The 15,021-nt window shown below is 38.9% G+C and overlaps 1 protein-coding gene across 5 annotated transcripts in view; it reads left to right on the top strand.

Moving 5' to 3' along the window:
- ATP13A4 (ATPase 13A4) overlaps positions 1 to 15,021 on the top strand; it is a 153,917-nt gene that overhangs the window by 110,349 nt on the left and 28,547 nt on the right. For all 5 annotated transcript variants that reach the window (XR_010840930.1, XM_067035343.1, XM_067035345.1 and 2 more), the window contains 3 exons: positions 8,315 to 8,439; positions 13,162 to 13,325; positions 14,144 to 14,266. Coding sequence is in view for 4 of the 5 variants with exons in the window: in XM_067035343.1 (XP_066891444.1) it covers positions 8,315 to 8,439; positions 13,162 to 13,325; positions 14,144 to 14,266 (412 nt within the window). In the remaining variant the exon portion in view is untranslated. The remainder of the gene's footprint in view (positions 1 to 8,314; positions 8,440 to 13,161; positions 13,326 to 14,143; positions 14,267 to 15,021) is intronic.

The following is a 15,021-nucleotide window of genomic DNA, read 5'->3' as shown; positions in this document are numbered from 1 at the left end:
TCATGATACTTTCCCAGTCTTCCATGTAACCAACGTGGTCAGGTCTAATCTTTTCCCCCAAGCTGAATGTCAAATCTCTGGAGTCAGGTGCTACTATAGTCCCTGCATATTCTCTTCCCCTTTCCAGAGACCTGTTCCTTACACTTATTTGTGTGTTCACTAAATGGTCATTGATCTGACAGACTGGTTGACTTTAGGTCCTGTGAGAACCCTTTGGTAGTAGAAATTCTGAAAGAGGAAGTAAATTTTCCTAGGTCACCTGGCGAAAAGTCGTGACAGCAGAGCATTTCAACTGGCAAATGTTTGTCGAGCACCTCCTCTGTGATGGGCACCACATGACTATTGTTGAACTTGTCACTGAACTGAGAAAGGTTGCCCTTTTTTTTTTTTTTTTTTTTTTCCTTTTTGCAGTACATGGGCCTCTCACTGTTGTGGCCTCTCCCATTGCGGAGCACAGGCTCCGGATGCGCAGGCTCAGCGGCCATGGCTCACAGGCCCAGCCACTCCGCGGCATGTGGGATCTTCCCGGACCGGGGCACGAACCTGCATCCCCTGCATCGGCAGGCGGACTCTCAACCACTGTGCCACCAGGGAAGCCCAGAAAGGTTGCCCTTAAGGAGCTGAGACAGAGAGACAGATCAGATAGCAAAGAATGATAATATACGGACAAATAAAATACAAGCTAAATTGAGGTAGGGGTAATATGTTGAGGGAGCAAGTGTTTCTCTCTGGGGAAGTCTTTATGGGGAGGTGCATGTGAGCTCAGGTTCAAAATATAGGAAGGGTTTCAATGGCAGATAAAGGGAACTTATAACCTTCTCCATGAAATAAGAGGAAATGTCTTACAGCGCCTAGAGCAAATGTTTAGAGATGGTTGTGTACGGAGTACACCCATGGTCAGTGGTCCAACTTGGCTGGAGGTTGGGGTGGACAAAGAATTTAGTGATAGATGAAGCTGGAAAGATCATTGGGAATCAGATTATGGAGAGACTTAAATGCCAGGTTCAGAAAAATAGGAAGTGCTATCCTTCTGAGCCAGCTCTGAGGTGAGTAGTTCAGCTGTGTCCACTTTCTGCCACTCCAGTGGAGGTGTTAGCGGTGTCCTGGAGAGTGCCCCTAATTCTAGTTCGGGCCCCTGATTGAAGTGAGGCCCAGCATTGAGACAAGCAAGGCAGGTTGGCTTTTTTGCTTTCATTTGTATTTCAACCAGACATGGGCGGTACTGGTGCCTTGCTCTTGTGTATGCTAGAGGTATCTGGGTCTCAGATAAATGAATCATGGAAGAATTTTTGGAACCACAATCCCAAATATACTCCCCTGCACTTGGTCCTGTGGAAGGTTTTGGAAATGTTCTTGTGATGGTCAGGAGCCTCGGAGAATTTACTTGTTTGCAGAAACATTCACACTTTATGTAGAGAAGCAATGCTACCTGCTGAGAGATAAAGAGACACAGGGAGGAAGAGAGAAGCTTGCCTTCAAAAGAAGGGCTCCTTTTTTGAGATTATGGCCTCATGCCTCTTGGGACTAAAATACCATAGATTTCTTTAGCTTTGATTTCTAGAGAAACTGTTTTATGTTTTATTTATCTTTTGCCTCACTTATTATTTTTAACATCTTTATTGGAATATAATTTCTTTACAATGTTGTGTTAGTTTCTGCTGTGTAACAAAGTGAATCAGCTATATATATACATACATCCCCATATCTCCTCCCTATCCCACCGCTCTACGTGGACACAAAGCACCAAGCTGATCTCCCTGTGCTATGTAGCTGCTTCCCACTAGCTATTTTACATTTGGTAGTGTATATATGTCCATACCACTCTCTCACTTCGTCCCAGCTCACCCTTCCCCCTCCACATGTCCTCAAGTCTGTTCTCTACTTCTGCATCTTTATTCCTGTCCTGCCCCTAAGTTCTTCAGAACCATTTTGTTTTTCTGGGTGTTTTTAGTTTCCATATGTATGTGTTAGCAGGTGGTATTTGTTTTTCTCTTTCTGACATACTTCACTCTGTATGACAGACTCTAGGTCCATCCACTTCACTACAAATAACTCAATTTCTTTTCTTTTTTTTTTTTTAAATAAATTTATTTGTTTTTGGCTGTATTGGGTCTTCATTGCTGTGTGGGGGCTTTCTCTAGTTGCAGTGAGCAGGGGCTTTTCTTTGTTGTGGTGCACAGGCTTCTCATTCTCATGGCTTCTCGTGTTGCAGAGTGCGGGTTGTAGGTGCACAGGCTTCAGTAGCTGTGGCACATGGGCTCAGTAGTTGTGGCTTGTGGGCTCTAGAGCTCAGGCTCAGTAGTTGTGGCACACAGGCTTAGTTGCTTCATGGCATGTGTCAACTTCCCTGGGCAGGGCACTAACCTGTGTCCCTTTCATTGGCAGGCAGATTCTTAACCACTGTGGCACTAGGGAATCCCCCAATTTCGTTTCTTTTTATGGCTGAGTAATAGTCCATTGTATATATGTGCCACATCTTTTTTATCCATTCATCTATCAATGGACACTTAGGTTGCTTCCATGTCCTGGCTATTGTAAATAGTGCTGCAATGAACTTTGTGGTACATGACTCTTTTTGAATTATGGTTTTCTCAGGGTATATGCCCAGTAATGGGATTGCTGGGTCATATGGTAGTTCTATTTTTAGTTTTTTGATGAACCTCCATACTGTTCTCCATAGTGGCTGTATCAATTTACATTCCCACCAACAGTGCAAGAGGGTTCCCTTTTCTCCACACCCTCTGCAACACTTATTGTTTGCAGATTTTTTGATAATGGCCATTCTGACCAATGTGAGGTGATATCTCATTGTAGTTTTGATTTGCATTTCTCTAATGATTAGCGATGTTGAGCATCCTTTCATGTGTCTGTTGGCAATCTCTATATATTCTTTGAAGAAAAGTCTATTTAGGTCTTCTGCCCATTTTTGGATTGGGTTGTTTTTTTGATATTGAGCTGCATGAGCTGCTTATATATTTTGGAGATTAATCCTTTGTCAGTTGCATCATTTGCAAATATTTTCTCCCATTCTCAGGTTTGTCTTTTCGTCTAGTTTATGGTTTCCTTTGCTGTGCAAAAGCTTTTAAGTTTCATTAGGTCCCTTTGTTTATTTTTGTTTTGATTTCCATTTCTCTAGAGGGTGGGTCAAAAAGGATCTTGCTGTGTTTTATGTCATGGAATGTTCTGCCTCTAAGTGTTTTTCTCTAGAGTGTTTTCCTCTAAGACTTTTATAGTGTCTGGCCTTACATTTAGGCCTTTAATCCATTTTGAGTTTATTTTTGTGTATGGTGTTAGGGAGTGTTCTAATTTCATTCTTTTACATGAAGCTGTCCAGTTTTCCCAGCACCACTTATTGAAGAGGCTATCTTTTCTCCATTGTATATTCTTATCTCCTTTATCAAAAATAAGGTGACCATATGTGCATGGGTTTATCTCTGGGCTTTCTGTCCTGTTCCATTGATCTATATTTCTGTTTTTGTGCCAGTACCATACTGTCTTGATTATTGTAGCTTTGTTCCTCCAGCTCCTTTTTTCTTTCTCAAGATTGGTTTGGCTATTTGGAGTCTGTTGTGATGCCATACAAATTGTGAAATTTTTTGCTCTAGTTCTGTGAAAAATGCCATTGGTAGTTTGATAGGGATTGCATTGAATCTGTAGATTGCTTTGAGTAGTATAGTAATTTTCACAATGTTCATTCTTCCAGTCCAAGAACATGGTATATCTCTCCATCTGTTTGTATAGTCTTTAATTTCTTTCATCAGTGTCTTATAGGTTTCTGAGTACAGGTCTCTTGTCTCCTTCGGTAGGTTTATACTTAGGTATTTTATTCTTTATGTTGCAGTGGTAAATGGGAGTGTTTCCTTAATTTCTCTTTCAGATATTTCATCATTAGTGTATAGGAATGCAAGAGATTTCTGTGCATTAATTTTGTATCCTGCTACTTTACCAAATTCATTGATTAGCTCTAATAGTTTTCTGGTAGCATCTTTAGGATTCTCTAGGTATAGTATCATGTCACCTGAAAACAGTCACAGTTTTACTTCTTTTCTGATTTGGATTCCTTTTATTTCTTTTTCTTCTCTAACTGCTGTACCTAAAACTTCCAAAACTATGTTGAATAATAGTGGTGAGAGTGAACAAACTTGTCTTGTTCCTGATCTTAGTGGAAATGGTTTTAGTTTTTCACCATTGAGAATGATATTGGCTGTGGGTTTGTCATATATGGCCTTTATTATTTTGAGGTAAGTTCCCTCTATGCCTACTTTCTGGAGGGGTTTTATCATAAATGGGTGTTGAATTTTGTCAAAAGTTTTTTCTGTATCTATTGAGATGATCAAATGGTTTTCCTCCTTCAGTTTTTTAATATGGTGTATCACATTGATTGATTTGCATATTTTGAAGTATCCTTGCATTCCTGGGATAAACCCCACTTGATCATGGTGTATGATACTTTTAATGTGCTGTTGGATTCTGTTTGCTAGTATTTGGTTGAGGATTTTTGCATCTATGTTCATCAGTGATATTAGCCTGTATTTTTCTTTTTTTGTGGCCTCTTTGGTTTTGGTATCAGGGTTATGGTGGCCTCATGGAATGAGTTTGGGAGTGTTCCTCCTTCTGCTATATTTTGGAAGAGTTTGAGAAGTATAGGTGTTAGCTCTTCTCTAAATGTTTGATAGAATTCGCCTGTGATGCCATCTGGTCCTGGCCTTTAGTTTGTTGGAAGATTTTTAATAAAAGTCTCAATTTCAGTGCTTGTGATTGGTCTGTTTATATTTTCTATTTCTTCCCGGTTCAGTCTTGGAAGGTTGTGCTTTTCTAAGAATTTGTACATTTCTTCCAAGTTGTACATTTTATTGGCATATAGTTGCTTGTAGTAATCTCTCATGAGCCTTTGAATTTCTGCATGTCAGTTATTACTTCTTTTTAATTTCTAGTTCTGTTGATTTGAGTCTTGTCCCTTTTCTCTTGATGAGTCTGGCTAATAGTTTATCAATTTTGTTTATCTTCTCAAAGAACCAGCTTTTAGTTTTATTTATCTTTGCTACTGTTTCCTTCATTTCTTTTTTCTTTTTTTTTTTTTTTTCTGCTGTTATGTGGGCCTCTCATGGTTGTGGCCTCTCCCATTGCGGAGCACAGGCTCTGGATGTGCAGGCTCAGCGGCCATGGCTCACGGGCCTAGCCGCTCCGCGGCATGTAGGATCTTCCTACACCAGGGCATGAACCCGTTTCCCATGAATCAGCAGGCGGACTCTCAACCACTGCGCCACCAGGGAAGCCCTCCTTCATTTCTTTTTCATTTATTTCTGATCTGATCTTTATGATTTCTTTCCTTCTGCTAACTTTGGGGGTTTTTTGTTCTTCTTTCTGTAATTGCTTTAGGTGTAAGTTTAGGTTGTTTAGTTGAGATGTTTCTTGTTTCTTTAGGTAGGATTGTATTGCCATAAACTTCCCTCTTAGAACTGTTTTTGCTGCATCCCATAGGTTTGGGGTCATCCTGTTTTCATTGTCATTTGTTTCTAGATATTTTTTGATTTATTCAGTGATCTCTTGGTTATTTAGTAGTGTATTGTTTAGCCACCGTGTGTTTGTATTTTTTACAGATATTTTCCTGCACTTGATATCTAGTCTTATAACGTTGTGGTCGGAAAAGATACTTGACACAATTTCAATTTCCTTAAATTTACCAAGGCTTGATTTGTGACCAAAGATAGGATCTATCCTGGAGAATGTTCCATGAGCACTTGAGAAGAAAGTGTATTCTGTTGTTTTTGCATGGAATGTCCCATAAATATCAATTAGTCCACCTTGTCTGATGTGTCATGTAAAGCTATTATTTCCTTATTTATTTTCATTTTGGATGATCTGTCCATTGGTGAAAGTGGGGTGTTTAAGTCCCCTACTATGATTGTGTTCCTGTCAATTTCCCCTTTTATGGCTGTTAACATTTGCCTTATGTATTGAGGTGCTCTTATGTTGGGTGCATAAATATTTACAATTGTTATGTCTTCTTTTTGGATTGCTCCCTTGATCATTATATAGTGTCCTTCTTTGTCTCTTGTAATAGTCTTTATTTTAAAGTCTATTTTGTCTGATATGAGAACTGCTACTCCAGCTTTCTTTTGATTTCCATTTGCATGGAATACCTTTTTCCATCTCTTCACTTTCAGTATGTATGTGTCCCTAGGTCTGAAGTCAGTAGACAGCATACGTACGGGTCTTGTTTTTGTATCCATTCAGCCAGCCTATGTCTTTTGGTTGGAGCATTTAATCCGTTTACATTTAAGGTAGTTATTGATATGTATGTTCTTATTACCACTTTCTTAATTGTTTTGGGTTTGTTATTTTAAGTCTTTTCCTTCTGTTGTGTTTCTGCCTAGAGAAGTTCCTTAAGCACTTGTTGTAAAGCTGGTTTGGTGGTGCTGAATTCTCTTAGCTTTTGATTATCTGTAAAGGTTTTATTTTCTCCCTCAAATCTGAATGATATTATTGCTGTGTAGAGTAATCTTGATTGTAGATTTTTCCCTTTCATCACTTTAAATATGTCCTGCCACTCCCTTCTGGATTGCAGAGTTTCTGCTAAAAGATCAGCTGTTAACCTTACAGGGATTTTCTTGTATGTTAATTGTTGCTTTTCTCTTGCTGCTTTTAATATTTTCTCTTTGTATTTAATTTTTGATAGTTTGATTAATATGTGTCATGGCATGTTTTTCCTTGCATTTATCCTGTTTGGGACTCTCAGCCCTTCCTGGGATTGATTGATGATTTCCTAACCCATACTGGGGAAGTTTTCAACTATAATCTCTTCAAATATTTTCTCAGTCCCTTTCTTTTTCTCTTTTTCTTCTGGGACCTCTATAATTCGAATGTTGGTGTGTTTAATGTTGTCCAAGAGGTCTCTGAAATTGTCCTCAATTCTTTTCATTCTTTTTTCTTTATTCTTCTCTGTGGTAGTTATTTCCACTATTTTATCTTCCAGGTCACTTATCCGTTCTTCTGCCTCAGATATTCTGCTATTCATTCCTTCTAGAGAATTTTAAATTTCATTTATTGTGTTGTTCGTCATTGTTTGTTTGCTCTTTAGTTCTATGTCCTTGTTAAATGTTTCTTGTATTTTCTCCATTAGATTTCTAAGATTTGGGATCAACTTTACTATCATTACTCTGAATTATTTTTCAGGTAGACTGCCTATTTCTTCTTCATTTGTTTTGTCTGGTGGGTTTTTACCTTGCTCCTTCATCTGCTGTGTATTTCTCTGTCTTCTCATTTTGCTTAACTTACTGTGTTTGGGGTCTCTTTTTTGCAGGCTGCAGGTTCATAGTTCCTGTTGTTTTTGGTGTCTGCCCCCAGTGGCTAAGGTTTGTTCAGTGGGTTGTGTAGGCTTTATGGTAGAGGGGACTAGTGCCTGTGTTTTGGTGGATGAGGCTGGATCTTGTCATTCTGGTGGGCAGGACCATGTCTGGTGGTGTGTTTTTGGGTGTATGTGAACTTATTATGATTTTAGGCAGCTTCTCTGCTAATGAGTGGGGTTGTGTTCCTGTCTTGCCAGTTGTATGGCATAGGGTGTCCAACACTGTAGCTTGCTGGTCATTGAGTGGAGCTGGGTCTTTGCGTTGAGATGGAGATCTCTGGAAGAGCTTTCACCATTTGATATTACATGGGGCCAGAGGTCTCTGGTGGACCAATGTCCTGAACTCGGCTCTCCAACCTCAGAGGTTCAAGTCTGATACCTGGCCAGAGCACCAAGACCCTGTCAGCCACATGGCCATATACATGGGGAGTTTCTTGCCTTTGGGGATGTCTGAGGTCTTCTGCCAGCATTCAGTAGATGTTCTGTAGCAGTTGTCCCACATGTAGATGTATTTCTGATTTATTTGTGGGGAGGAAGGTGTTCTCCACATCTTACTCCTCCGCCATCTTGAGGGCGCCTCACCTCACTTATTTTTAATGGTGTTTTCTACCAGAGCTAGAACTCTCTGGTGGTTGTTAACAGGTGTGGTGATGAAAATCACCACAGCAGATGGAAGGCAGCTTTGTGGTCATTTAATTCATTCTCTACAAAGATTAAGGTTAATCTCATCCATAATAAGCATCCTCTCTTCCTTTCAGTTCTGTCAGGGCAAAAGTCTTTATATCCGTGCGCCCCCTCCTGTTTTCTTTCTAGATAGTTCCTGCACACATTCAGTGACCCAGGAATGGTGCATGAATGAGTGAGTGGGGACCACTCTGAGAGGAAGATATCTGACTTTTTTTCTTTTGCTTCCTGTAAGAAAGACTATAATGTGTGATTTCTGTTCAATCATCCATATACTTCCAGGGACCAGGTAGAATCAGACCTGATATTTCTGGGATTGCTGATCTTGGAGAATCGACTGAAGGAAGAGACAAAACCTGCCCTGGAAGAGCTCATCTCAGCCCGGATAAGGACTGTAATGATCACAGGTATAGAACAAATTGTGTGTGAAAACAGGAAGAATTTGATGTGGAAATAAACAGAGATTCACTCATTTAGCAGATCTTGTTGACTTGCTACTATGGGCCAGACATTGTTCTGGACACTGGACATGGACAACAAAATAGGCAAAGTTATTACTCTGAGCTTCCTTTCACGTGGGTTAAGATAGAAAATCAATCATTCAATTGAATAAACAACTACCAATAAGTGTTATGAGATACATAAAACAGGTGATGTGGTAAAGTGTGTCTGACCAGTTACTTTAGATGAGGTGTCCTTTCTGAGAGGGAACGTTTGAAATAACACCTGAATAAGAAGACATAAGCCATGCAAAGATGTTGATTTTTATTATTAAATGTTCGGAGAAGAAGAATGCTTAGTCAACATTGTCTGTAAAATACACTGAAGGCCCATCAATGAGAGCTACAATTCTGGAGATTAAAAAATGCTGTCCCTTCTACTCCCACTCGCAAACTCCAAATCACAAACAAGGGAGCAGTGAGAAAGGATTGTGCAAGAGAAATGTGTGAAATTTCATACTGAATGCTTCTGAGTGGAGAGTCAATGATTTCCTAATGCATTCATGTTTTTTGAGTGTGTATTGCCTTCCCTTTCTCTGCTCTCGAAGTCAGATGCATTTAACTGTATGAATTCTGACATCAATATACAGTCTTGCCCCACCAAAGTACTCTCTCCCTATCCCACTGTCCTTGAACCCAATTTGATGTTGGAAACTCAAGAATACATTCACCTCCCCTTTGGTGCTTCTCCATCCCCCTTCACTACCACACTCCCCAATCCAAGAGACTTTTGGATCACTTTTTCCCTCTCCCTTCTTAGCCCCTCAACCAAACTTCTAGGTGCTGCTGAGTTAGTTTACTACTTATTAGAATTCCCCTTACATTATGACCCTTCTGTTTCAAAATTTTTATTTAGCATTTATTTTACACAGTCTCAGAATCTATCCTTTACCAGTTAGATTTATGTAGAAGTAAGAGTTCATCGCTCACAACACCCCTCCTCACTTCTTCTTTCATATTGAAATTTCTGTTCTGCTTCTTTCCTTGCTTGGTTGTAATTTTTCTGAAGAATTGTCCTTGGATGAGTTGGAAGGGTGATATGCTCTCTGATCTTTTATATAACCTGAAATATCTTTCTTTTCTCTGATACGTGAATGATGTCTTGCCTGGGTATAGGATGTTTGGGTTAGAGTACTTTTAAAAAAAATTTTATTGGAGTATAGTTGATTTATAATGTTATGTTAGTTTCAGGTGTACAGCAAAGTGAATCAGTTATACATATATCAATACATATAATATATCCACTCTTCTATAGGTTCTTTTCCCATATAGGTCATTACAGAGACCTATATTACACTACTAATGTAGAGAACTCTACATTACAGAGTAGAGTTCCCTGTGCTATACAGTAGGTCCTTATTAGTTATCTATTTTATATAGAGAGTCCATTTTTATTAATGGTCTGCAGGGTTTATTCTTTTGTCTTCCAGTTTTTGGTATTGCATATCACAAGGCCAGTGTAGTCCACTGTAGGTAACTTGTTCTGTTTACATATAATCCTTTTTCTTTAACTTTGGAGTTTAGAAATGTTACCAAAGTGTGCCTATATGTTTGTCTTTTTTCATTAATTTAGTCTGGAACATTGTGAGCATTTTAAATCTGTCTTCTTCTCAGGAAAATTTCTTCTATTGTTAATTAGGGCTTTTGTTCTCTCTCTCTCCTTTTTCCCTTCTGGAATTTCCATTATTCACACGACAGGCTTCCTGGATCTATCCTCTCAGTCTCTTATGTTTTTTTCTTGTAACTCATATTTTAAAATTTTTCATATAATTTTTAAAGGCTATATTCCATTTACAGTTACTACAAAATATTGGCTATATTCCCCATGTTGTACATACATCCTTTTAGTCTATCTTACGTAACTCTCATATTTTTATAATTTTGCTCTGAGCTTTAAGAGTTCTTTTTTTTTTTTTTGCGGTACGTGGGCCTCTCAGTGCTGTGGCCTCTCCCGTTGTGGAGCACAGGCTCCGGTCGCGCAGGCTTAGAGGTCATGGCTCACAGGCCTAGCCGCTCCACGGCATGTGGGATCTTCCCGGACCGGGGCACGAACCTGTGTCCCCTGCATCGGCAGGCGGACTCTCAACCACTATGCCACCAGGGAAGCCCCTAAGAGTTCTTTTTTTGCATCGAATTTTTTCAAACTGCAAACTCAGGTATCAAAAATGAGGATGATCTCCTTCAAATCACCTTTTGAATTGTGAAGTTCTTAAATTGTGTTTTGGAGTAGGAGTGACTTTAGAAAACCATTTTTTCCCTGTGCTCCATTTGAGTTTCCTAAGTGCTCTCATTATTTTTAATGCAGCTTTCTTCTGTCTCCAGCAGCTAGCCTACGTTACCAGTCATGTTTTGGTTGTTCTGCCTTATAGTTCCTTACCTAGCTTCTGGAATTTCTTAAGTAGGTTTTTATCTTTTTTGTCAGATGGTTGAGGATCAGGCCTGGGCTGCATGTCCTAAACAACAGACCTCTCGCAGGTGACAGATGGCAAAAAGGTCTGTGTTGCAAAGCAGATGGCCGTTGTTGCCCTGCTGAGGCATGTGGAAGAGCCTCTCACTCTCAGGGCTCTCTGTACTCTTCTGATCTCAGGCTAGAGCATCTCCTTCCCCCCAGTTTGCTCTTTTGAGGATTCTCAAAGTATTTTGGTAGAAACCTTGGAGAAACCATGTTAGGGATAGCCAGCCAGTTGTTACATTATTTATTTTTAGTGGTTGCTCTACCAATCACAATATCTGTACCTCCCCTTTCAAGAAGGCTTATCATCATAAACTTCCCCTACTTTCTCTCCTCTGTTATTGTTGTATATATATGTGTATGACATACAATGAAACCCCACCAGACAATGTTAGAGTTTTTAATTTCAACAGTCAAGAGTTGGAGAACATAAGTGAAGAAAAATCGACTTTATATTTATCCAGCTCTTTATTATCTCTGTTCCTAAATGTTCATGTCTTATGTTGCAAGTTTCCCCTCTGGTATCATTTCCTTTCAGCCTAAAGAACTTCTTTAGGCATTTCTTTTTGAGCATATCTGCTGGCACAAATTATCTTAGATTCCCTTTTCTAAGAATGTCTTTATTTCTCCTTCATTCCTGAGAATTTTTTCATTAGCTATAGGAGTCTGAGTTGACAATTTTTTTCTTTCAGCACTTTAAAGATGTTACACTGTTATCTTGCCTTCATGGTTTTTGATGAGAAATCTGTGATAATTTGAATTATTGTTTCCTTATATGTAATTTATTGTTTTCCCTAGCTGCTCCTAAGATATTTGCTTTATCTTTGGTTTTTTAGCAGCTTGATTATGTGTCTGGGTGTGGTTTTCACTAAATTTATCTTGTTTGGGATTCACTGAGCTTCTTGAATCTGTAAATTTAAATCTTTTACCATATTTGGGAAGTTTTCTGCTATTATTTCTTAAAAGAATTTTTTTTCCTTTTCCAATCTTTCTCCTCTCCTTCTTGGGCTCTAATGACATGAATGTGAGTTCTTTTGATATTCTTCAATCTTTGTTCTTTGCTTTTTCAGTTGAGAACTTCTATCTTGTCATTTATTTCGAGAGTATTAACCTTCACCACATGGAGGAGGATTACAATAGCTGCTTTAAAAACATTGTCTGATAATTCCAACACCTTGGTCATCCTGGGACAGGCAACTATTGAATTGTTTTTTCTTGAGAATTGGTCAGATTTTCCAGATTTTTCACATGTTGAGAATTCTGAACATTTTGAATATTATGTTGGGATACTTTGGATCCTGTTAAAATCCTCTAGAGAATGTTGAGATTTTTGTTTTAACAAGCAAAACTCTGGAATATGGGAGGTGACTAATATCATAGTTTAGTTCTTAAAGCTTTTGCTATCCTTCTTCGGGTTTGCTCTGCACGTGCACAGCTCTGGGTTGAGCTTGGGGCTTACATAGTACATACACTGAATTAGTCTCCTTGTCTAGCTCTCTTCTTTCTAGGATTTCTCTCACAACTCTTCAGCCCTCCGGTGCCTCTTTCCTGGTTCCTTTGGCCAGAAAAAGTAGTTTTTTCTTGGAGTTTTAGCTATCTTCACAGCTCTGGGACTGGGGCTCACACTCAGGTCAAATTATGTGAGAGGAAAGAGAAAAAAAGCTGAGAATCTCTCCACCTTGTAGATTATTTCTCCAAATTTGACTCCCTTTCACATTCTGCCATTTGTGTTTACTTTTCAAAGTCCTCAGGTAGGTTTTTTTAATGGTATTTTTTCCAGAGTTTTCCATCATAATCAGTGGGAGAAATAGATTCTAGTGGGCTTACTCCATATTAGCTGGAAGTGGAACCATGAGATGTCATATTAAAGCAGTAGAGTTTTGCTAAACATTTACTAAGCTGTTGAAAAATAACAGAAATATATTTGAACTTTTCCTTTTTAACTTTACTTCCCACTCCCTGGCAAAAATATACTAGTAGGTCATAAATTAACCAGATGAAAAGCAGCAATAATAAGAAAAGGGAATCATGGAAGGTTAGGGCTGAGAGAGAACTTAGAGACTATTTCTTCTCACACCAAAAATAAGGTCTGAACTCCTTACCCTAACTTTCTAGGTTCTACGTGAATTGGTTCTGTCTCTTCGATCTCATCTTGGGATACTTTTCCTTTCTTCTAGGTGACAATCTTCAGACTGCAATAACAGTGGCCAGAAAGTCTGGAATGGTTTCTGAAAGCCAGAAAGTCATTCTCATTGAAGCAAATGAAACTACTGAGTCCTCATCAGCATGTATATCTTGGCAATTAGTCGAAGAGAAGAAACATATTGCTTATAGGAATCAGGTATACCTAAAAGCAGACCTTCTGCCATATTGTCTAACTCATCACACCATGTTGGCTACTGAGCAGCTTTGACTGGCAGAGGTGTACAGGTGACCTAGGGTCAACATACTTCTCATAATGTCTAACATGTATACAGTTCAAAGAACTCATATCATTTTCCCATACCATTCCTACTGAGCTTTAAGGTATGGTGCTTTCCTGGGTGCTGGAAATAATCCATTCTTTTAAACTTTAAAAAGTCTTCAGGAAGAATATAGTAAGTGGGGCTGCAAGTCTAATTTTCCATTTTTTTCCCTTGCTTGCCAGCCATCCCACTGGGTTCAAAGGGGATTTAGTCCCTAAGAGAGACACTGTTTTGTGCATTGGAAAATCAGACTATATCTTCAGGGTGGGAAGAAGTTTTATTCATTTATCTCCAATCTTGTCAGTATCCTATCTCTATTATGTCCTTGTGAAACTATATTAATTCTGTAAAAAAAAAAAAAAAAAAGGAAAGTTCTCACATCAGGGAGAGATTTGTTAAGCTGCAATGCTTTTGTATTTTACACTTGAAATGTGTGAAATGTGCTTTTCTCTGGGACTCACTGAGATCAAATCAGGATAAGAACAGGACGTGAGTAAGTGTTACCCCCCTGTTCACTAGAGGCTATTGATGTGCAAAGATTGATCCAGCAAAGAGAAAGTGCTTCTCTGAGGAATCAGGGCTGGAGTGTGACTTTTATAGAGAGACCCCAGACTGTCATTGTTGCCTTCGCTCAGATATGCTTGTGGTCCTAACCACTCTATCAAGTCTAAAATTACTGTGTCTTGCTTTGCAGGACAATTACATTAACATCAGGGAAGAAGTCTCTGATAACAGCAGAGAAGGAAGTTACCATTTTGCCCTAAGTGGAAAATCGTTCCAGGTTATAAGTCAACATTTTGGCAGCCTACTGCCAAAGGTAAGTTCTAAGAGGGTACCAGTCTCCTGGTAAAAATGCCAACAATGTCACAGAGCATGATCGCAAGTAATTTCAAACCTCTAACTAGGTTAGCTATACCTATTGAATGTATCATAAGGGAAGCAGATAGTTTTGCAGAGGTCACTGCTGTTTCATTTCCTGCTAGATTTAAAATAAGTAAATTTGATTAACTAATTATCCATCATCTACAGGATTAATATATTAGTGACTTCTCAAGTGATAAGATTGCTTTGGGGGAGCTGTCATTATATTGCCATGGTTAGGGGCTCTCACAGTATAGTGTAAATCCAGCAATTATAAAGGAAGACAGGACAAGAATAGAGGAATTCATTAGGTTTTTGATAGAGGACATCTATACAAAAGAGGGTCAAACTTAAAACTTTTCTGATGAAGAGCAAACCCACAATGAGGGCAAGTAAGTTATATACATAAAAAAAACATGTGAGCAAACTAGAGAAAGATTGTGTCTGGTGTAAAGCAAAGATAACTTATTTGTATTCAATTGCTCATTAACTTAAGTATTGTTTAAGAAAAAAAGAATGAAGACTTTAAAGCTGAGTGAACAATAAGCTGAGTTTACAGCCAAGAAGAGCAGGGAGCACACAACTGTAACACAGAAGAATTTAGACTCTGTAGGATGGAGTTCAGGTGGATGGAGCTGGTACAGGTTTTTATACAACAATCCATTAATGTGACAATCCATTAATGTTTCAGAGCCCAAATTAGGCTGGAGA

Source organism: Kogia breviceps, chromosome 5 (genome assembly GCF_026419965.1).
Source record: "Kogia breviceps isolate mKogBre1 chromosome 5, mKogBre1 haplotype 1, whole genome shotgun sequence".
NCBI lineage: Eukaryota > Metazoa > Chordata > Mammalia > Artiodactyla > Physeteridae > Kogia > Kogia breviceps.
The sequence above is the reverse complement of the archived record's forward strand: the minus strand, read 5'-3'. Positions and strand labels throughout refer to the sequence as shown.